Source organism: Papio anubis, chromosome 9, assembly GCF_008728515.1.
Source record: "Papio anubis isolate 15944 chromosome 9, Panubis1.0, whole genome shotgun sequence".
Classification (NCBI taxonomy): domain Eukaryota; kingdom Metazoa; phylum Chordata; class Mammalia; order Primates; family Cercopithecidae; genus Papio; species Papio anubis.
Genome location: NC_044984.1, coordinates 94,677,535 through 94,702,611, shown reverse-complemented (window position 1 = coordinate 94,702,611; position 25,077 = coordinate 94,677,535). Strand labels below are relative to the sequence as shown.

The 25,077-nt window shown below is 37.6% G+C and overlaps 1 protein-coding gene across 3 annotated transcripts in view; it reads right to left on the bottom strand.

Annotated features, from left to right (window-relative positions):
* SCYL2 (SCY1 like pseudokinase 2) overlaps positions 1-25,077 on the bottom strand; it is a 73,351-nt gene that overhangs the window by 25,443 nt on the left and 22,831 nt on the right. For all 3 annotated transcript variants that reach the window (XM_021922813.2, XM_017946138.3, XM_021922814.2), the window contains exons 3-9: positions 22,360-22,517; positions 18,114-18,258; positions 4,906-5,055; positions 3,420-3,641; positions 2,538-2,654; positions 1,455-1,580; positions 335-511 (exon numbers count right to left, since the gene is read on the bottom strand). In XM_021922813.2, the coding sequence (XP_021778505.1) occupies positions 335-511; positions 1,455-1,580; positions 2,538-2,654; positions 3,420-3,641; positions 4,906-5,055; positions 18,114-18,258; positions 22,360-22,517 (1,095 nt within the window). The remainder of the gene's footprint in view (positions 1-334; positions 512-1,454; positions 1,581-2,537; positions 2,655-3,419; positions 3,642-4,905; positions 5,056-18,113; positions 18,259-22,359; positions 22,518-25,077) is intronic.

The following is a 25,077-nucleotide window of genomic DNA, read 5'->3' as shown; positions in this document are numbered from 1 at the left end:
TCAAAGTGCAAGAGAAAAACAAGTATTTATTTTCCTAAACCTGTAACTTTCTACAAAGTATATATATAGTACACAAAGAACAGTGTAACACATGCAAAATTTCATTGCAGTTTATTTTCTGAGATGGTAACTTATGGGGAGCTATAGACGTTTAACTGCAAAGCTCAATCATAATTTGAAAAATAGTTTGCCTTGAACATGTACTAATGGAAAAGAAAGTCTCGTACACTTACCTCAGTTTTTTTTAAGTCATATATTCATTCCTTTTGTTTTCAGTGATAGTCACCATCATAAGTAACAGTAGATAAAATACACAAAAATATCTATAACATACCTGGATTGGCTCCTGCTGCTTAAACACAGGGCCAAGTTCAGGTAGAATTAATTTGACATATTCTTCTTTGGTGCATTCCTCAGCAATCAGTAGAACATTGGGCAAAACAAAAGGTACCATGTCAGGGTTTACAAATTCTGAAGTCAAACAAGGCAAAATTCTCTGCACAATGACACGCTGAAAGGCAAAAATGTTTTTTTATAAAAAAATAAAATTTATTTCAGGTTTTTAGTATTAATTAACACTACAGTCTGAAACCTCTAATTTCTTTAGGTAAGGTGACTGTACAATTTATGATGGAAACTGGTATATTTTGAGAGTACAATGGGATGTTATTGCTAATTATGCAAGGATAAATAGCATAAACTGGAAAGGTCATGAGTAAAAGGGGACACACAGTCACCCTACCTGTTGGAAACCTTCCCTAATTAGTCTTCACGGCTATGTTTGTCTCCCTCTTAATTCCTTCATTACTTATGATTCATACCACACAACATAAACTCTATCATGTACTGTTAACTGTTTCACATGTTAACCCTAGCTACACTTACTATAAGGGCGTGAAAGCAGGGACAATATTTTATGCCTCCTCTTTACTCTCCATAGCATCTAAGTAAAGGGTCAGACAAACAGTAGGTAACCAACGAATATCTGATAGATTAAACACTGGAAATGTTTTTACAACCAGGAATTATTAGTATTCCAACCAGTATTCCTCTTCAGCATTCACCAACATTTTAAAAACTGTATTACACTCATCATTCAATAAGTCAGAAAAGGAGTAAAGGAATTGGAAAGGCTTACATCAACAGAGGTACCCCTTTAATTGCTGGTGAGACAGTGAACTCCACATGATAGCTTGTGGACTCTTCTTCTGACCTTTAATATCCAACTGCTGTCTCTGCCTAGTTAGTATCCTTCTTAATTTTTTATTCTATTTATTTTTGGACCATGCAAAAAAAGGTCCATTGAACTTTTGGCTTCAGTCGGCAGTGTTTTATAGTCATTTATGTACCTCAGGCAGTTACACTATTTCCTTGGAAGAGTTATGGTAGTAAGTCAAAATAGACATTAAACTTCTAAAATCCTGGTTATTAATAAGAAACTATCAACAACAAACCTTGGGCAGTTTTGGTAGAACCTTTGGCAGTCCTTTGAAAAACTGTGATTTCTGAAGATTATCTCTTTGGAATAAGGTATCAAAATATTGCAGTGTTACTGCACCAACATCATCAAAGAAGGGAATCTAAAAAAAAAAAAGGAAATAAAGTATTTTGATAAATGTTAAGTTGAAAGTACTTCTCTCATCTGAAACTGTCACAATATGGTTAAAAAAATATTCAGAAACATTTAGCAAAATGCTGAGGATCACCTTAGATATTCTAATTATAAAACTCTGAATAAGAAAATAAATTATTTTTAAAATTCAAATCTTTGGAATCTGTACCTGCAAAATGGCTGGGTAAAAACTTTTTTACGTAAGTCTAAAATATTGAAAGATTAAATAAAATAACTTGAAGGCCTAAAAATACCAGTTATTAGTTAAAATCCATGGTTGGCCTGGGCACGGTGGCTCACGCCTATAATCCCAGCACTTTGGGAGGCCGAGGCGGTGGATCACCTGAGGTCAGGAGTTTGAGACCAGCCTGGCCAACATGGTGAAACTCCGTCTCTACAAAAAATACAAAAATTAGCCAGGTGTGGTTGTGGGTGCCTGTAATCCCAACTACTTGGGAGGCTGAGGCATGAGAATCGCTTGAACCTGGGAGGTGGAAGTTGCAGTGAGCCAAGATCGTGCCACTATACTCCAGCCTGGATGACAGAGTGAAACTCCGTCTTAAAAAAAAAAAAAAAATTCCACGGTTATATGAGTGAAATAAAGGAATATGAATTGTCCAGGAGTCTAGAATATCTGTTTACTTAATTGTGACTGTTAGCACTCTGCTTATTTGAAATCTTAATTTTCTATCAGAGCAATTATGTACATACTTAGCTGTGTAAGATTAAGCAAACTTGAATATTTAATACATTCAAGGATACAGAGGTTACTTGGGGCTGTATCTGACTGTTGCTTTAGAAGAACTTAATCGCAGAACAGGGATCTCTGGGGCAAAAAAAAAAAATTAAAGAAAATCCAAAAACTTAATCTACTTCAACTCATTTTTTGTCCCTCCGTCTTAGGCAGAAATCCACATGTACTCACCTTTGTCATTTGATCTGCATCTGGTCTTACAGTTGGAGTTACATTTAACAGTAGCTTTACATGTTCACGAACTTCCTCAGGTATATTTGTAAGTGAACTACATCCTAAACGACTCAACTATTCAAGAGTGATAACATTAAATGAGTATAAAATATTTTAAATGATATATACATTTAAGAAAACATTTAAAAATTTACTCAATATTTTACTACAAATATACTGACTACATTTTAAACAAATTGTTAATTCTATTGTTGTAAAACAAAATCCTTATCTTTAATACCCAAAATTGTTTCTATTCCTATAGTAAAATGTTCCAGTATTTATGTTTACTCAAATGCCATGATTAAAGTTCTAGTAACAAACTTCAACTAGTCCTCTTTATTTATTTGAAACAAGAAATTTTTTGAGACAGGGTCTCACTATGTCACCCCAGGCTGGCATACAATGGCACAATCACAGCTCACTGCAGCCTCAAACTCCCAGGCTCAACTGATCCTCCCACCTCGGCCTTCCAAGTAGCTGGGACTACAGGCATGTGCCACCAAGCCCGGCTAATTTTTTGTATTTTTTTTTTTTTTTGGTAGAGAAGGTGTTTAGCCATGTTACGGCTGGTCTCGAACTCCCGGACTCAAGTGATCCACCCACCTTGGGTGTCCCCAAGTGCTGGGATTACAGGCGTGAACCAGCGCACCTGGCCTAGTCTGCGTTACTTACAAATTTGTTAAAATAAAAATATATTAAATTATTAAACTGATCTTACACAAACTTAAAATGAGATACTCATGTCATTTAGAGAATTTCCTGAACACATTTTGGAAAAAAATCAAAGACACATTTAATAAATTTTTTAATGCAAGCAAATTATTTATAGGCAAATACCTGATCCAACTGCCTACTGAAACTCTTGTAAATATCTTGCTTGTTGACTTCAAATATAGGTTTCCCTTTATTAAATACAGCATACATAACAGTTCCTAAAGAATACATATCACTGGCTGTTTCACAGCTCACAGAAAGTATGTATTCAGGAGCCAAATATTCAGGATTTGGAAGACACAATGAAGGTAAATTTGGGTCCCATTCTTTACAAGGAAATTTAGGCTGTAGGAAGAAAAGGAATTACATGGGTTACTTCAAATTCAACCAAACAACTATCAAGCAGTAGCAATCTATCTTTAAATTTCTACTCGGTCATACAAGTAAAAATGCCATCACATCTTCAATCCCAAAATTCCCAAATCCCCAAATGTAAAAAAGTTTATGCAACAAACTGAGAAATAAGAACAGTTACAACTGAGATTACTGGAGTCTCTTCCAGAAGACAAATTATCACTGTAATATGTAATATGTAATATGAACATGTGAAGGTCTGGCTCATGTTTTATGATACACAGGCTTCAAAAGTTGTATGAGCTCAGATACAGACCGTTGTTCGAAATTTGTTCTTTCACTAATTAGCTATGTGATTTAGTTAAAGTTCAAAAGACTGTAGTAAGGATTAAACAAATGTGTAGAAGTTTGACCTAGCATAGTGTCTGACCCACTCATGCTATATATTCAACCAATACTAGTTAGTTCTAATTACCTTAAAAATGGCTGCTCAACTTACAAATCTTAGGTCAAATCACAGGCCCTCTAACAACTACATATAATAAAAACCTATCACCAAGGATCATAAGGTGCCGTATCACCAAGGATCTTCTATGCCATGCAGACCCAATCAACACAAAGCAGAACTGATTTAATGCAGTGTTTCTCTAAGTATGAATAGGCATTAATGATTCTTAATAATCATTAAGAAAAGGTGCTTTGGAAGCGGAATGGCTGTGTTCAAATTCTGGCTCTATCACTTACTTCTACCTAAATTTAGGCAGGTTCTTTTATTCTCTGAGACTACTTAACTTATCTGTATTATTCCTATACCCCCCCCATTGAGTTGTAAGGATTAAATAAGTACAGAAAAAGTGTGTGGAAAAGTGCTTCAATAAGAATGTTAGCTATTGCTATTGCTATGATTATGCTCCCTAAAGAATATAAAGAATATTCCATGACCCAATAAACGGGAAACACTGCTACAGAGTCACATGTGTTATTGCATTTGACATTCTGAGGGGGGGAAAAAAAACCCTATTTAACCAAATAGTTCCTAAATTTATTTAACTCTTGCATCCTTTTCTCAAGTAACATTAACTACTGTGGTAGTAATGTGCCGAAGAATACCCTTAAGTGCAATGAACGCCAGAAATTTTCTATAAAGCTGTACATCTAAACATACCACTGTACCACATAGCCTATTTCCAGTCCATTCCAGATACAATCAAAATTTCCCTGGCCTCAAAAATTAGAAGACTAAAACTTTCATTACCTCTTGTTCAGAAGGATTAGTTGATGATACACAAAAATCAAAACCCATTATTTTCCAGGCTCCACTTTTATTCAAAATTATATTTTCAGGAGTAATATTTCCATGTACCATCTTCACACTGCTATGCAAGAATGACAATCCTTCAGAAACCTGTAAAAGGAAAAAACACATTTTACACTAAATAAAACTCCTTTCAATTACAGTAAAATGTCTCATAAAAATCATAATTACTGCTACTCCTCACAATAAAAGTTTTGCATTCAGCTAAAAATCAAATTTCATCATAAATACCAAAGTATACATAGATGTAGTCAATTGCCAGGACAATCTGAGCATTAGTGAGAAAAATCTAGTTATAAAACCAGAGTACACCTATTAAGTTCCTTCTTACATGCATGTAAGCAGAAGAAAAGATAAAGAATCCTTTGATGTCCAAATTTATTCAGTTCCTGAGTTTGAAAAGTGAGGGAATCTTTGATTTTTGAGCTGCAGATGATGAATATTAAGATTTTTATATACTTACACTTCAGATTGAAATTCAGTTTTCCTGAATAGTATTGTACTCAGTTTTCAAATATTCAACTGAAGTTCACTTATTCTCACATTGGATTAATATGTGGTAATTTTTATATTTGTCCCTGACATCACCACCAAATGTGTCAACCAAAACTAAAAGTTAGATTTCTGTTTCCAAGGAGTAGCTTTTGGCAAACCAATGAACACTGATTTCCAGAACTTGAACATACATTCCAAAGAAAACACAAAAGGCCAATAAACACATGAAAAGATGCTCAAAGTCACTAATCATTAGGGAAATGCAAATCAAAACCACAATGAGCTCTCACCTCACACCCATGAGGATGGCTACTATTTAAAAAAAGAGAAAATTCAGGCTGGGCACAGTGGCTCACGCCTGTAATTCCAACCCTTTGGGAGGTCGAGGCAGGTGGATCACAGGAGGTCGGAGTTCGAGACCAGCCTAGCCAACATGGTGAAACCCCATCTCTACCAAAAATACAAAAATTAGCCAGGTGTGGTGGCGCATGCCTCTAGACCCAACTACTCGGTAGGCTGAAGCAGAAGAATCACTTGAACCTGGGAGGTGGCGGTTGTAGTGAGCTGAGATCACGCCACTGAACTCCAGCCTGGGCAACAGAGCGAGACTCCATCTCCAAAAAAGAAAAAAAAAATCCACATCTTTACATACCACGGGATAATTAAAATACGGAGAAAAAAATAATAACTGCTGGTGAGGATAAGGAGAAATTAGAATCTTTATGCACCGTTGGTGGGAATATAGGTGCTATGTAAAACAGTGTAATTGTCCCCCCCCCAAACTAAAAATAGAATCAGTGTATGATCCAGCAATTCCATTTCTGGGTAGATACTCCAAAGAATTGAAAGCAGGGTCTTACACAGATGTTTGTATACCCATTTTCATAGCAGCATTATTCACAATAGCCAAAATGTAGAAGCAATTCAAGTGTCCATTGATAGATGACTGGGCACATAAGCTGCTTATAACATGTATAAGCAACTATCATTTATCAATGGACACTAGATTTGCTATGCATATACATACAATGGAATATTATTTAGCCTTTAAAAGGAAGGAAATTCTAATAAATGCTACAACATGGATGAACTTTGAGAACATTATGCTAACACAGGCCAGTCACAAAATGACAAACAGTAGTATGATACGGTAGTATGATTTCACTTACATGAAGTACCTAGAGTAGTCAAATTCATAGAGACAGAAACTATAATTGTGGTTGCCAGGGGAAAGAAGGGAGGGGCAGTTGGAGGAATAAGGAGCTATTGTTTCAGGGGCACAGTTTCAGATTTCTAAGATGAAAACAACTGTGGAGATGTATGGTGGTGATGGTTCCATGACAATGTGAATGTACTTAATGAATGGACTCAAATGTACACTTAAAAATGGTTAAGATGGAAGAAGGAAGAATAAGATGGCTAAATAGAATCCTATACCATATATCCTCCCTGCACAGGAACACCAAATTTTAAAAACTAGCTATGCACCAAAAAATAAATAAATAAAATAAAAAATCAAAATAACCAAACATCAGGTGAACACTCACAGTACCTGGTTTTAACTTTGTATCACTGAAAGAGGCACTGAAGAAGTACTCTTTCATGGCTGGTTACACAGTCAGTCCTCAATTGCCAACACCATCTCTCCCCAGTCCCTTATGGGGGCTGTACAGCATGGAGACATAATCTGTGCACTTGGAGGAGAGTGTAGTGACTAGGAGACTTTATACTGATATCAGTGCTACCCTGTAACAGCAGAAAGCAAAGCCAGGCTGGGCTCAACTAGCATACATGCTCTAAGGGAGCACTTGAACCAGACCTAGTCAGATGGGAATCACCCATCACAGAGGTCAGAACTTGAGTTTCTTGACAGGCCTCTCTACCATGAACCAAAGTGTTCTGGGGACCTAGATAAACTTGAAAGGCAGTCTAGGACTACACAAGGACTGCAATTTCTTTTCTTTTTGTTTAATTATTACACTTTAAGTTCTGTGATCCATGTGCAGAACATGCAGTTTTTATACACAGGTATACATGTGCCATAGTGGTTTGCTGCACCCATCAACCCGTCACCTACATTAGGTATTTCTCCTAATGCTATCCCTTCCCTAGCTTCCTACCTCGACAGGCCCCGGTGTGTGATGCTCCCTTCCCTGTGTCCATGTGTTCTCTTTGTTCAACTCCCACTTACGAGTGAGAACATGTGGTGTTTGGTTTTCTGTTTCTGTGTTAGTTTGCTGAGAATGATGGTTTCCAGCTTCATCCATGTCCCTGCAAAGGACGTGAACTCATCCTTTATCATGGCTGCATAGTATTCCATGGTGTATATGTGCCACATTTTCTTTATCCAGTCTATCACTGATGGGCATTTGGACTGGTTCCAAGTCTTTCCTATTGTGAATAGTGCTGCAATAAACATATGTGTGCATGTGTCTTTATAGTAGAATCATTTATAATCCTTTGGGTATACACCCAGTAATGGGATTGCTGGGTCAAATGGTATTTTTGGTTCTAGATCCTTGAAGAATCGCCATACTGTCTTCAACAATGGTTGAACTAATTTACACTCCCACCAGCAGTGTAAAAGCATTCCTATTTCTCCACATCCTCTCCAGCATCTGTTGTTTCCTGACTTTTTAATGATCGCCATTCTAACTGGCATGAGATGGTATCTTACTGGTTTTGATTTGCATTTCTCTAATGACCAGTGATGATGAGCTTTTTTTCATGTTTGTTGGCTACATAAATGTCCTTTTCAGAAGTGTCTGTTCATATCCTTCGCCCACTTTTTGATGGGGTTGTTTTTTCTTATAAATTTGTTTAAGTTCCTTACAGATTCTGGATATCAGCCCTTTGTCAGATGGATAGATTGCAAAATTTTTCTCCCATTCTGTAGGTTGCCTGTTCACTCTGATGATAGTTTCTTTTGCTGTGCAGAAGCTCTTTAGTTTAATTAGATTCTGTTTGTCAATTTTGGCTTTTGTTGCCATTGCTTTTGGTGTTTTAGTCATGAAGTCTTTGCCCATGCCTAAGTCCTGAATGGTATTGCCTAGCTTTTCTTCTAGGGTTTTTATGGTTTTAGGTCTTATGTTTAAGTCTTTAATCCACCTTGAGTTAGTTTTTGTATAAGGGTCCAGTTTCGGTTTTCTGCATATGGCTAGCCAGTTTTCCCAACATCATTCATTAAATAGGAAATCCTTTCCCCATTGCTTGTTTTCGTCAGGTCCGTCAAAGATCAGATGGTTGTAGATGTGTGGCATTGTTTCTGAGGCCTCTGTTCTGTTTCTTTGGTCTATATATCTGTTTTGGTACCAGTACCATGCTGTTTTGGTTACTGCAGCCTTATAGTATAGGTTGAAGTCAGGTAGCACGATGCTTCCAGCTTTGTTCTTTTTTGCTTAGGTTTGCCTTGGTTATATAGGCTTTTTTTGGTTCCATACGAAATTTAAAGTACTTTTTTCTAATTCTGTGAAGAAAGTCAATGCTAGTTTGATGGGGACAGCATTCAATCTATAAATTACTTTAGGCAGTATGGCCATTTTCACGATATTAATTCTTCCTATCCATGAGCATGGAATGTTTTTCCATTTGTTTGTGTCCTCTCTTATTTCCTTCAGCAGTGGTTTGTAGCTCTCCTTGAAGAGGTCCTTCACATTCCTTGTAAGTTGTATTCCTAGGTATTTCATTCTCTTTGTATCAATTGTGAATGGGAGTTCACTTCTTTGGCTCTCTGTTTGTCCGTTATTGTTGCATAGCAATGCTTGTTATTTTTTATTGATTTCGTATCCTGAGACGATGGGGTTTTCTAAATACACAATCATGTCATCTGCAAACAGAAACAATTTGACTTCCTCTCTTCGTATCTGAATACCCTTTATTTCATTCTCTTGCCTGATTGCCCTGGCCAGAACTTCCAATACAATGTTGAATAGGAGTGCTGAGAGAGGGCATTTGTGCCGGGTTTCAAAGGGAATGCTTCCAGCTTTTACCCATTCAGTATGATACTGGCTGTGAGTTTGTCATAAATGGCTCTTGTTATTTTGAGATACGTTCCGTCAATACCTAGTTTATTGAGTTTTTAGCATGAAGGGCTGTTGAATTTTATCAAAGGCCTTTTCTGCATCTATTGACATAACCATATAGTTTTTGTCATTGGTTCTGTTTATGTGATGGATTATGTTTAATGATTTGCAATATTGAACCAGCCTTGCATCCCAGGTATGAAGACAACTTGATCGTGGTGGATACGCTTTTTGATGTGCTGCTGGATTCGGTTTGCCAGTATTTATTGAGGATTTTTGCATCGATGTTCATCAGGGATATTGGCCTGAAATTTTCTTTTTTTGTTGCATATCTGCCAGGTTTTGGTATCAGGATGATGGTGGCCTCATAAAATGAGTTAGGGAGGAGTCCCTCTTTTTCTATTGTTTGAAATAGCTTCAGAAGGAATGGTACCAGCTCCTTATACCTCTAGTAGAATTTGGCTGTGAACCCGTCTGGTCCTGGGCTTTTTTTGGTTGGCAGGCTGTTAATTACTGTATCAATTTCAGAATTTGTTATTGGTCTATTCAAGGACTCGACTTCTTCCTGGTTTAGTCTTGGGAGGGTGTATGTGTCCAGGAATTTATCCATTTCTTCTACACTTTCTAGTTTATTTGCATAGAGGGGCTTATAGTATCCTCTGATAGTAGTTTGTATTTCTGTGGGATCGGTGGTAATATCCCCTTTATCATTTTTTATTGCATCTATCTGATTCTTCTCTCCTTTCTTCTTTATTAGTCTGGCTAGCAGTCTATGTATTTTGTTAATCTTTTTAAAAACCCAGCTCCTGGATTCCCTGATTTTTTTAAGGGTTTGTCATGTCTCTATCTCCTTTAGTTCTGCTCTAATCTTAGTTATTTCTTGTCTTCTGCTAGCTTTCGAATTTGTTTGCTCTTGCTTTTCTTTTAATTGTGACGTTAGGGTGTTGATTTTAGATCTTTCCTGCTTTCTCCTGTGGACATTTAGTGCTATAAATTTCCCTCGACACACTGCTTTAGCTGTGTCCCAGAGATTCTGGTATGTTGTGTCTTTGTTCTCATTGGTTTCAAATACCTTATTGATTTCTGCCTTAATTTCATTATTTACCCAGTAGTCATTCAGGAGCAGGTTCTTAAGTTTCCACATAGTTGTGTGGTTTTAAGTGAGTTTCTTAATCCTGAGTTCTAATTTGATTGCACTATGGTCTGAGAGACTGTTTGTTATGATTTCTGTTCTTTTGCATTTGCTGAGGAGTGTTTTACTTCCAATTATATGGTCAATTTTAGAATAAGTGCGATGTGGTGCTGAGAAGAATGTATGTTCTGTTGATTTGGGGGGAGAGTTCTGTAGATGTCTATTTGGGTCACCTGGTCCAGAGGTGAGTTCCAAGTCCTGAATATCTTTGTTAATTTTCTGTCTCATTGATCTGTCTAATATTGACAGTGGGGTGTAAAGTCTCCCACTGTTATTGTGTGGGAGTCTAAGTCTTTTTGTAGGTCTCTAAGAACTTGCTTTACAAATCTGGGTGCTCCTGTATTGGGTGCATATATATTTAGGATAGTTAGCTCCTCTTGTTGCATTGATCCCTGTACCATTATGTAGTGCCCTTCTTTGTCTTTTTTGATCTTTGTTGGTTAAAGGCTGTTATATCAGAGACTAGGACTGCAACCCCTACTTTTTTTTTTTTCCATTTGCTTCGTAAATATTCCTCCATCCTTTTATTTTGAGCCTATGTGTGTCTTTGCATGTGAGATGAGTCTCCTGAATACAGCACACTGATGGGTCTTGACTCTCTATCCAATTTGCCAGTCTGTGTAATTGGGGCGTTTAGCCCGCTTACATTTAAGGTTAATATTGCTATATGTGAACTTGATCCTGTCATTATGATGCTAGCTGGTTATTTTGCCCGTAGACAGTGGGTGCAGACCACAGAGGGTAAGCTGAAACAGAGTCTGCTTGGCCTCACCTGGGAAGCTCAAGGGGTTGGGAAACTCCCTCCTGTAGCCAGGGGAAGCCGTGAAGGACTGTGTGTCCCATGAGGGATGGTGCATTCTGGCCCAGATACTACGATTTTCCCATGGTCTTCGCAACCTACAGATGAGGAGATTCCCTTGGGTGCCTAAACCACCAGGGCCCTGGGTTTGAAGCACAAAACTGAGTGCCGTTTGGGCAGACACCAAGCTGGCTGCAGGAGTTTGTTTTTCAAACCCCAGTGGTGCCTGGAACTCCAGCGAGACAGAACTGTTCACTCCCCTGGAAAGGAGGCTGAAGTCAGGGAGTCAAGTGGTCTTCATCAGCAGATTCCACGCCCAAGGAGCCCAGCCAGCTAAGATCCAATGGCTTGAAATTCTTGCTGCCAGCACAGCAGTCTGAAATCGACCTGGGACACTCGAGCTTGGTGGGGGAGAGGTGTCTGCCATTACTGAAGCTTGAGTAGGCGGTTTTTCCCTCACAGTGTAAACGAAGTCACCTAGAAGTTCGCACTGGGCAGAGCCCACTGTAGCTGCAAAGCCACTATAACCAGTCTGCCTCTCTAGATTCCTCCTCTCTGGGCAGGGCACCTCTGAAAGAAAGGCAGCAGCCCCAGTCAGGGGCTTATAGATAAAACTCCCATTTCCCTGAGACAGAGCATTGGAGGGACAGGCAGCTGTGGCACAACTTCAGAAGACTTAAACATTTCTGCCTACTGGCTCTGAAGAGAGCAGCGGATCTCCCAGCACAGCGCTCAAGCTCTGCTAAGGGACAGACTGCCTCATCAAGTGTGTCCCTGACCTCCTGACTGGGAGACACCTCCCAGCAGGAGTAGACAGACACCTCATACAGGACAGCTCCGGCTGGCATCTGGTGGGTGCCTCTCTGGGATGAAGCTTCCAGAGGATGGAATAAGCAGCAATCTTTGGCTGTTCTACAGCCTCCGCAAACAGGGCAAACAGGGTCTGGAGTGGACCTCCAGCAAACTCTAACAGACATGCAGCAGAGGGGCCTGACTGTTAGAAGGAAAATTAACGAACAGAAAGGAATCGACAGAAAGCATCAAAATCAACAAAAAGGACGTCTACACAAAAATCCCATTTGAAGGTCACCAAAATCAAAGACCAAAGGTACACAAATCCACGAAGATGAGGAAAAAACAGCACAAAAAGGCTGAAAATTCCAAAAACCAGAACGCTTCTTCTCCTCCAAAGGATCACAACTCCTCACCAGCAAGGGAACAAAACTGGACAGAGAATTAGTTTGATGAATTAACAGAAGTAGGCTTCAGAAGGTGGGTTATAACAAACTCCTCTGAGCTGAAGAAGCATGTTCTAACCCAATGCAAGGAGGCTAAGAACCTTGAAAAAAGAGGAATTGCTAACTAGAATAACCAGTTTAGAGAATAACATAAATGACCTGATGGAGCTGAAAAACACAGCATGAGAACTTTGTGAAGCATACACAATTATTAATAGCCGAATCAATCAAGCAGAAGAAAGAATGTCAGAGACTGAAGATCAACTTAATGAAATAAAGTATCAAAACAAGATTAGAGAAAAAAGAATGAAAAGGAATGAACAAAGCCTCCAAGAAATATGCGACTATGTGAAAAGACCAAAACTCCGTTTGACTGGTGTACCTGAAAGTGAAGGGGAGAATGGAACCAAGTTGGAAAATCCTCTTCAGGATATTATCCAGGAGAACTTCCCCGACCTAGCAAGACAGGCCAACATTCAAATTCAGAAAATACAGAGAACACCACAAAGATACTCCTCGAGAAGAGCAACCTCAAGACACATAATCATCAGATTCATCAAGGTTGAAATGAAGGACAAAATGTTAAAGGCAGTCAGAGAGAAAGGTCGGGTTACCCATAAAGAGAAGCCCATCAGATTAACAGCAGATCTCTCTGCAGAAACCCTATAAGCCAGAAGAGAGTGGGGGCTAATAGTCAATACTCTTAAAGAAAAGAATTTTCAACCCAGAATTTCATGTCCAGCCAAACTAACCTTCATAAGTGAAGGAGAAATAAAATCCTTCACAGATGAGCAAATGATGCGAGATTTTGTCACCACAAGGCCTGCCTTACAAGAGCTCCTGAAGGAAGCACTAAATATGGAAAGGAAAAACCAGTACCAGCCACTGCAAAAACATACCAAATGGTAAAGGACTGCAATTTCTATGCAACTCTTAGTCCTGAGCTAGGCTTAGAGTAAACTGACTAGGATGGCAAGTGTCCTAGGGAGATCTAGGGAGACAACAGCTAGGACAGATAAGGGGGTGCTTGCACCATCCCTCCCCCAACCCCAGGCAATGCAGTTGGCAGCAACAAAAGGGTCTCCTTCCTTCTGTCTGAAGAGAGGAGAGTGAAGTGTAAAAGGGACTTTGTCTTGCATTTAGGTAACTGCTCAGCCACAGTAGAATACAGCACCAGGCAGTCTTAAGGGCCCAATCTAGATCCCAGCTCATGGATGACATTTCTAGACACACCTAGGCTAAAGGGGACCCACTGCCTTGAAGGGAAGGACCCAGTCCTGGCGGGATTCATCATCTGCTAACTAAAGAGCCATCAGGCCCTGAATAACCAATAGTGATACCCACGTAGTACGCCATGGGTCTTGGGCTGTGCTGGTTTCAGGGCGGTGACCCAGCACATTCCCAGCTGTGGTGGCTATGGTGAAAGACTCCTTTTATTTGAGAAACCAGAGGAAAAGCAAAGGGAACTTTGTCTTGCACCTTAGGTACCAGCTTGGCCACAGCAGGGAAGAGCACCAAGTGGGTTCTTGAGGTGCCCAAATCCAGGTCTAGGCTCTTGACAGCAATTCTGGACAAATCTTCCAGACAGAAAATCAACAAAGAAACATCAGACTTAATCTGTACCATAGACTAAATGGACCTAATAGACAGTTACAGAACATTTCAACCAATGGCTACAGAATACACACTGTTCTCAAAGAACTCTTGAATAATGCCCTACGAGCACAGGTAACCGAAGTAAAAACGGACAAATGGGATCACATCAAGTTAAAAAGCTTGTGTACATCAAATGAAATAAACAATAAAGTGAAGAGACAATCCACGGAGTGAGAGAAAATGTTTGCAAACTACCCATCTGACAAGGGATTAACAACCAGAATATATAAGGAACTCAAAAAACTCAATCAAAAAAAAAAAAAAAAAAAAAAAAAAACTAATAATCTGATCAAAAATGGACAAAAGATTTGAATAGACATTTCTCAAAAGAAGACATACAAATAGCAAACAGGCATAAGAAAAGGTACCCAACATCAATAATCATCAAAGAAACAAAAATGAAAACTACAATGAGATATCATCTCACTCTAGTTAAAATGCCTTCATACAAAAGACAGGCAATAACAAATGCTGGAGAGGATGTGGAGAAAATAGAACCCTCGTACACTGTTGCAGGGGGATGTAAATTAGTACAAGAACTATGAAGAACAATTTGGAGGTTCCTCAAAAAACCAAAATTTGAGCTACCATACAATCCAGCAATCCCACTCCTAGGTACATACTCAAAAATAGAAAGGAAATCAGTATAGCAAAGAGATATCTGCACTTTGCTGATATTTCACAATAATCAAGATTTAGAGGCAAACTAAGTGTCCATCAACAGATGAACAGATACAGAAAATATGGTACATATACACAATGGAGTACTATTCGGTCATAAAAAAAGGATGAGATCCTGTCACTTGCAACAAAACACAGAGGGAACCGGGGGTCTTTATGTTAAGCAAAATAACTCAGGAACAAAAAGACAAACTTCCAATGTTCTCCCTTATTTGTGGGAGCTAAAAATCAAAACAATTGAACTCATGGAGATAGAGAGTAGAAAGATGGTTACCAGAGGCTAGGAAGGGCAATTGCAGGAGGTGGGGGAAAGTAGGGATGGTTAATGGGTACAAAAACAATAGTTAGAAAAAATGAATAAGACCTAGAATTTGCTAGCACAACAGGGTGACTAAAGTCAATAATAATTTAATTGTACATTTAAAAATAGCTAAAAGAGTATAATGGATTGTAATACAAAGGATAAATGCTTGAGGAGATGGATGCCCATTTCCCATGATGCAATTACACATTGCATGCCTGTATCAAAGTATCTCATGTATAAGTATATATACCTACTATGTACCCACAAAAGTTAAAAATAATTTTTAAAAAGTTAAGATGGTATTTTGCCACAATTATTTAAAAAATACAGTGAAGAGAATAACAAGATAAGCCACAAACTGGGAGAAAACCTTTGTAAATTATGTAAATTATGTACTGCGTCCACACATAAGTCAATAATAAGAAAACAACCCACTCAAAAAAATGGGCAAAATATCTGAAGAGGCATTTCACCTAAAAAGACATCCAGATGGCAAAGAAGCATATGAAAAGATGCTCGCTATCATTATTGATCAGAGAAATACAAATTAAAAGCACTATGAGATACTACTGCACACCTGTTAGAATGACTGATACCAAAGAGACCAAACATAGCAGATTTTGGCAAAGATGTGAAAAAAAATGGAATTCTTATATGCTGCTGACAGATTTTGTAAAATGGCACCACCACTATGGAAAACAGTATCATTTTCTTAAAAAGTGAATCATACACATACCATTCGATCTAGCCATTTCTCTCTCAAGTACTCGGTTAATCAAGAGAAATGAATGTGTATGTTCATACGAAAACTTGTACATGAATGTTCATAGCAGCTTTATGCACAGTAGTCAAAAACTAGAAACAACCTAAATATTATTAACAGGCAAATGACTAACTGTGGTATATTCATAAAATTAACAACTCAGCATTAAAAAAAAAAAAGTCAACTATTGATACACACAACACATGAATCTCAAATATTATGCTGGTTAAAAGAAGCCAGACCAGCACGGGCACGGTGGCTCACGCCTGTAATCCCAGCACTTTGGGAGGCCGAGGCAGGCGGATCATGAGATCAGGAGATTGATTGAGACCATCCTGGTTAACACAGTGAAACCCCATCTCTACCAACAATACAAAAGATTAGCCAGGCGTGGTGGCAGGCACCTGTAGTCCCAGCTACTCAGGTGACTGAGGCAGGAGAATGGCGTGAACCCAGGAGGTGGAGGCTGCAGTGAGCCAAGATCGCGCTACTGCACTCCAGCCTGGGCAAGAGAGTGAGACTCCATCTCAAAAAACAAAAAAAGAAGCCAGACCGAAAAAGAACAGGTACCATATGATTCCACTTATAAAATTCTAGAAAATGCAAATCTATCCATAGTGATAGAAAGCAGGTCAGTAACTTTCTGAGATAAGGCACAGAAAAACTGCAAGGAACAGGAAGGAGGGATTACAACGGGTATGAGGAAGCTCTTGGGAGTTACGAATAGATGCAATATCTTGATTGTGGTGATGGTTTCACAGGTAAGTATATGTCGAACTTAGAAAACCATATATTTTGAATATGTGTAGTTTACTGTATGCCAATTATATCTTAATAAAGCTGTTCAAACGTAATAAAAATAATGTCTGCCCAAAAGGAACTTAGAATCTACTATATAAATTTATTCTATGGCACTGAAGATATTATTTTATTTTATTTTTTTTTAAGATAAGTTCTCACTCTGTCACCCAGGCTGGAGTGCAGTAGGACTATCATAGCTCACTGCATCCTCAACCTCCCAAGCTCAAGCGATCCTCCCGCCTCAGCCTCCTGAGTAGCTGGGACTACAGGTGCACGCCACCATGCCCAGCTAATATTTAAAAATTTTTTTGTAGAAACAAGATCTTGCTATGTTGTCTTGCCCAGGGTTGTCTCAAACTCCTGAGCTCAAGTGATCCTCCCTCCTCAGCTTCCCAGAGTGCTGGGACGACAGGCATAAGCTGCCAAAGTTAGCTTTGAAGATATTACTTTGGTAAGCAGGGAAAGGAAATCTGAAAAAATGAGCATATATGAAAAGGCTAGCCAGGCGCAGAGGCTCATGCCTGTAATCCCAGCTCTTTGGGAGGCCAAGGTGGGTGGATCACAAGGTCAGGAGTTCGAGACCAGCCTGGCCAACATGGTAAAACCCCGTCTCTACCAATAATACAAAAATTAGCCATGCGTGGTGGCGCATGCCTGTAATCCCAGCTACTCAGGAGGCTGAGGCAGGAGAATCGCTTGAACCTGGGAGGCAGAGGGTGCAGTGAGCTGAGATCACGCCATTGCACTCCAGCCTGGGCAACAAGAATGAAACTCCATCTCAAAAAAAAAAAAAAGAAAAGAAAGAAAAGGCTAACAATACCTCTTAATATCTACTAAGTAAATTCCTTAAAGATAAAATTTTTATTTTTATCAAAGACTTTTTTATTTCAATTGAATGCTTTATAAAATTTGTTCAGTTTAAAATTCGAAAGAATCAAAAGGAATTGACTCCATCCACCAGCCAATAAGTGACCCCCCCAAAGGTTACCAATGTTATCAGTTTGATATGTTTAAAATATCATTTAAGCCTAACAACAAACTGCAGAAAAAATTTCCAGAACATAGGAATAATGATTAAATTACTAACAAGAACCAAAAGTTTACATAAAGTAGTTTTACATGGCTAATAAGTTTGAAATGCTAAAACCAATTTTAAAGGAAACAACTCTTTTTTACATGTTAAATAAAAACACATACCTGAAGCAAACCATATTTGGTTTCTACATCATAAAGTTTATAATCCTTAATGTCTGGAGATATAGGGGAAGGTAGATTTTCCCAGTTACCAAGAACATTGGCTAAACTGGCAAAAACTGGTTCTGTACAAAATGCCAAGCAATCCCTGTTTTAAAAAAGAAAAAGTTTTTTACTATCATATTATTACACATTATCAAAATCAAATATACATAAAATATTAGTACTTCTATTAAACTATCAATAAGAAAGTAGACTATTTTACATTTGGTAATTTCAGCATAGACATAATCCACTTAAACCAACAAAGTTAGGAGCCTCTGCATACAAATTATACTAGATAAATCACTTGGTCTTTTAAACTAAGTGTTGTGATAATTGTGATATTTTTTAAAGCTTAAAAAGTGAGAAAATAAAACACTACGTCAACAGTCTTGTTCAAATGATTGATATTCTTTACAGAAAACCAATAAACTAATTAAAAATACCGTTACATTATACCTATGGTATTATCTTTATTTATAAAGCTGTTAATTTTCAGAATACGCTCAAAGGAACTTCCGGATTTCCCACAGATGACCCTGGAATAGGAGTAGTCAGGAAGAGAGACAAGGCATAGCTAGCTCCAGCAGCCCAGTTCCCACTTCACAAAGCAGTTTTGCTTTTATCTATTTTATATGTCATTTTGAAAGGTATCAGTTATTAAATTTTTTAAATTACTAGTCTTTCATGTACAAGAATATTTATAAACTCAGAAAATGTTAGATATTAACATTCAATGGCCTTACAGAGTAATGATCAAGAGCTCAGGCTTTGAGGACAGATACCTGACTTTAAGTCCCAGCATCCTTATGTGCTATCTTGGTAACAATGGACACTATTGTTCTGAGCCTCACTTCACCCATTTGTAAAATGGTGATAATAGATCCGCCTTAAAGGGTTAATATAAAGATCAAATGAGAAAATCATGTAAAATACATAAAGCATGTAAGCTCAATAAGCTTACCACAGGTATTATAATTACCAAGCATTTGCCACTCAAGCCCTAACATTTTAGGCCTTAGGCTTTAGGCTCTGGCAATGAAGAACTACAGAGTAGTTCAGTAACGTGGCTATATAACAAGCTTCTGGGCCTGCGTAGTAACTGTTAAATGGCAGTTATGTCCTTTAACAGATGTCTCATCTGTTCCAGTACCTGAATAACTTTTCTTCTGCCTTAAATCTGTTTTTCAAATGAGAGCATATGCAGAAGCTTAATATATAAGAAATAAAAACAGAGCTTAGGTTGAAGGAGAGAAAGGGTCACATTGTCCTGCTACCTGCTCAGCCATCATCAAGGAAGCTGCCTTATTCTGTACTCCCAGCACTTAGCTCATTAACATAATGGACCATAAAGCATGTTTTTGTTGAACTGTAAGGTCAAAAAAAAAAAAAAAAAAAAAAACCTGTCTTACAGACTCACAGAGTGTCTTCTCTGCTAAGTCCCTTTGAATCTACTTTTTTAGCTTCCAAACTGTCATTCTACTAAAATTACTGAATGTGACTAACAACCTCTCACTGGTCAAATGTAACGAATTCTTCTCTGTTCTTATTTTCTTTTTTATTCTGTGTTCCCCAGTGTTAGTGGGTTTTTTCCCTTCCTTTTGCTTCCATGACATGCTGCCAATTCTCCTGCCATACGACAATATTTCTCCTAATTTTTTCTTTGGCTCTCGTTTTCCCTACATTTCAAGGTTCTTTCCTCAGTACTCTGCTCCTTTTACTCATACTCTTGAAAAACTCACTTTGTTTTAGGTTTTAATTACTGCCTGTAAGTGACTCATCCCCATATACATCACCGACTCTGGACTGTCATCTGAATTACTCTTTCTGTAGTGTATTTCCTTTGGGTAATTCCAGTGTCATCTCAGTATCATTAATTCATTAAAAACTGGAAGTTTTCTTTTTCTTCCCTAAAGTGTCCCTATTTCTATCAATACTACTACAATTTTTACAACCTAACAATTAGGATATCTTAAAGTAATCTTTGAATTGTCTCTCTTCATGATTGCCAATAAATTCCTAATTCTATAATAATTAAATCGCTATACAAAAAGCTGCAGGGACACAGAAAAGTATAACTCATAGTCCTTCTCCCCTCAAGAGACTTGAAACGTAATTACAAGATATAAGGCATGTAAATACAACATAAAATAACAAGGATAGGTAGGATTCTAATAGGTGACATTAGAGATACTGATAGAAAACACTCCAGAGGAAATAGCACCAAGAAATACAGAGTCAGGAAAGTGTAGGATACGTGTGGGATAAGCTCTGTGTCCTCCACCTTCCCATTTTTCCCCTATACTTAAAATGCCTAAGGGCCAACAGAGCCACAGGACACAAATACCAAACGATCTGATTAAGATTTTCTGAATTAAGAGAGGGGAATACAGTCTGCTGAGGAAGAAGGAAGAAAGGCATACATTTGGGGTTATAAGTAATGTGGAAAAGGTTATCTAAAGGAGTGTTAAAAGTGCCACAAGCTTGAGGGTCCAGTTAAGATTACATAGATTTCTACGCTGGGATACAGTCTATGTTGGGATACAGGATTCACAACAGTATTAAAGAGACAGAAACTATAGTGTTCTGGGTTTATCAATGAAAAGAAAGGCAATGAAAAATATTTTTATGGCAAGAGACATATGAGCAAGCCAGGTACAGTGGCATGCATCTGTAGTCCCAGCTACTTAAGAGGCTGAGGCAGGAGGATCACTTAAGCTCGGGAGTTCAAGACAAGCCTGGGCAACGATAGCGAAACCCCATCCCAAAAATTAAAAAAGAAAAAGAGGCCAGGCACAGTCACTCACACCTGTAATCCCAGGGAGGATCACTTGAGGCCAAGAGTTCAAGATAAGCCTGGGTAATATAGTAAGACCCCATCTCTACAAAACAAAAAAGTTTTAAATTAAAAATCAAAAAATTAGCTAGGCATGGTAGCACACACTCGTAGTAGTCTACTTGGGAGGCTGAGGCAGGAGGATCACTTGAGCCCAGGAGTTTGAGGTTGCAGCGAGCTATGATGGCACTACTGTAATCCAGCTTGGGCAACAGAGTGAGACTCTGTCTCGATCGATCAACTGACACATGAGCATATTTTTGAGTAGATACAGCAGGGTGCAGTAAAAAATAAAAACATGGACTCAGGAATCAAAATGACAAAATGAATCCTAGCTCTGGCACTTAAAACCATTGTTTCTTTGATCCTCTGTTCTGTGTTAATTGTGAGAATTAGATAAATTAAACAATGTAAAGCATTTAGCATAGTTTTTCACATAGTAAATATTTGTATTTTTCCTTTTATGTTTAAAAAAAAGATCTTGTGCCTTTGAAGGGTGGGTTACTGAAGATTCCAAGTTGCAGAAACTCAAAATATAATAAAAGATAAAAGCAAAACTGTACAATTGAAGGGAGATGGGACCTTCATTTCACACAGCCTGGAACCCTGCCAGCTCTGTCCTCCATCTTCCCATTTTTCCCCTATACTTAAAAATCCTAAGGGCCAACAGGGCCACAGGACACAAATACCAAACAATCTGATTAAGATTTTCTGAATTAAGAGAGGGGAATACAGTCTGCTGAGGAAGAAGGAAGAAAGGCATAAATTTGGGGTTATAAGTAATGTCGAAAAGGTTATCTAAAGGAGTATTAAAAGTGCCACAAGCATGAGGGTCCAGTTAAGATTACATAAATTTCATTTTCTTGTCATTCTCAGTAACACTTCCCAAGTGCACCCTTGAGAAAAATAGATGGTAAAGTAACTGAGAGCTATGGACTGACATGCTGGGCATAGTAGGAGGTTAAATGTCTGAAACAGTAGTTGGCACACACACAAAATTGGCTTCCAAATACTGTACCAATGAAAAGGAGACAAGAAATTCTAGCAAATTAGCAAGGACAGCTACTTTCAGGCAAGAACTGTATTCCATACCCTTGCATCTTCTACTTTGACTACTGTATGAAGAGCACAGGGTAGGCACTGAAGTACAGAATCATGGCAAAAGTAAAGAAAGTATTAATATTTCAAAGAGAGACATATACATAGACAGTGCAAATAAATTTTAGGGAGAAAACAAATGTATAAGAACTCAACACTGACAGTATAAGAATTTTTCACTGACAATACTTGAAACGGACAGATTTCAAATATAAAATTATTTTTAACTATTTGTTCAGGAAGTCTACTATGTAAGTTTTTATAAAAATTTACCTGGATTCCTCTAAAGGATGCTGGACAGTAAGAAGTCGAGGGTGTCGAAGCCGAGTTAACTGTTGGACTCCTCGTTTTAGAGAATCAATGATTTGATCCTTTTCAAATTTTTGATACTTGTCAATCAGTTTTTTATCAAAGACAAAAACTGCCACTTCCTAAATAAAAGAATTGGGTAATTTTAGTCAAGAAATATAGAAAAGTAATAAAATTATATGAATGTCACAATCTACAAATAGAAATAACTACGCCATAAAAATTTTAGCATCATTGTAATACTTTTCTGATATCAAAGTGTTGGTTTCCTTATGATAGTAAACCTAAACACTTTGAAAGGTGTAAAACCTAGAGTCCTCATCTAAAGAACACAGGAAAAAAACCTTACCTTTGAATTCTGCTATCACAGATACATATTAACTGTGTACAGTCTGTTGTTTCCTGTGTAGTAAACTCTTACGGACACAGAATTCAAAGAAAATGTTTAAAAATTTAAAATGTAACTTACAATGATAATCCTGAAGTATACTACAAAATCTTGAAATGCTTTTTGAAAGAAAGGTTGTATGTAAGGGAGCACTTGTTTGTAAGAAAAACAAATTTGCAGTATCTTTTAGATATGAATAATCTATATTCTATCTCATACCTTCCTATCCCCCATCTTGTTAGGTGCAGTAAATGTAAATGGCTACTAGTACAGGGACTTGCTCTCCCACCACCTCTCTTTGAAATCATTCACAGCTTATTTTGTACTATTAAAAGCACACATCCTCCTTATCAGCTTCTTCCTTTCACTATCTCTCAGATACCCAAGGAAAAACAGTTCTCATCTAGTTACCTCCTCTTAACAAATCAATAAAAAAAAACTCTACTGATAGGTGATGTGTTAAATCACTGCTGTGTGTTCTCGGTAATAATGCAAAATAAACTGGAAGCAAAATTAGCAAAGAATGCTAGCCTTCCAAAATTCCTTGAAAGATTTAGGAACTCTTTCAGAATTTCTATGTCTTTGAAAGCCTCAAATTAACTGCTACTCAACTATCAATATCCAAGACATTATTTTTCTATTCTCATTTTTTTCTCTTCTAATTATTTTCTTCTGTTCTGCATTTTCGCTACATTAGCATTATTATTTACACAAGTTAGCCTGGCAACTCAATCATCTCATAGAGATTCACCGCAAAAAATCCAATCTGATAAATTTCTCAAACGTAACTTGTAAAATGAGGGTTCCTTATGTATATAAATGAGTTAAGGATATTAGAGGAGTAAGTCTCTGAAAAGTGGCAACAAAAAGGAATTATTTAGCACTGTAACTCAATTAAAACACAACATTCCCCCAAGCATTTGTGAATAAGGCAGCATTCACTACAATAAAACAACAGAGAATGTATTTATACAGCACTCCAGACGTTGGCATTAGATCAGAGGAGACTTTGAGTCAATTTCCCTTCAACTGACCAGCTGCCTTTGGGCAAGTTTTCTCAACAGAAAAAAAAAAAAAAAAAAAAAAAAAGAATAAAGAATAGTATGAATACCTCAAAGGAACACTGAAGAATAAGTCACACAGTAACATAAAAAGAACTTACTGTAATACTTGACATATTCAATTAATGTCAGCTAATGTCATTATACCACTAACATCAAGACCTGTATTTTGTTACTTTTCTATTACTGATGAGTTTTCTGCTGACACCCATCTGATCAATGACACATATATATGATCAATGCTACACACATTCAAGACCAATGGTCAAGAATCAACTTTGAAAGACAGAGATTCAACATCCTGTCAACTTGATAAGGAACATCAATATATTAAGCTAAACAAAATGATGTGATATAAACCCAATACCATTCCCATGTCACACAGAAATAAACATGCAGCATGTAAGAATATAACAGTGATCAAGAGCCCAGTTTCCAGAGTCACACAAACCCAAAATGGAATTCAACTCCTGCCATTTATTATGTTGACCCTGAACTCAAACCTTGGTCATTGTTATTTTCAGACCAGAGTCAAAAACGGAATGAGATAAAACATGAAAATATAATACACTCTACAGCTAAAGTTTCAGGCATTAGTCTACTATAAAATCTTACAAATAAAGAGGTTCCCAAGTCAACTATTTATATAATAGAAATAACAATAGATAGCATTTGCATATTTATATGTGCCAAGCACTGTGCTAAGTACTTTTCAGGAATTATTCTATTCCTCACAGAAACCCTATGAGACAAATATATTAACTTTACAAATAAGGATGTTGTGGAGAAGAAAAATGTTTTCTAAGATAAAAAAAGTCAAGTTTCAAACACAGTCCACAGGACTATATTTTTAGCCAAGACATCATTCTGTCGCCCCAGAAATAACACAGGGAAAATACGGAACACCAAAGTAAAACACGATGCATGTCTTCAAGAAAGAAATCAGTCATTTAGGCTGAGTAACAGCTTTAAATAGCACCCATATAAACACCTCATCTTAACTCCTGATCATTATGAGGCACAGGACAACCAGAAGTTAAGAGTTTTACATAATACTAATTTGAACTAAAAACAAATGACCTAAAACTTCAAGTTCCCATCTTGCCATTCATGTGCACAATCTTATTTTAGTAAGTCTTCTGCTGTAACACATTTTATAAATACATCCAATTTAAATGTTTTGTGGCCGGTGCGGTAGCTCATGCCTGTAATCCCAGCACTTTGGAGCCTGGG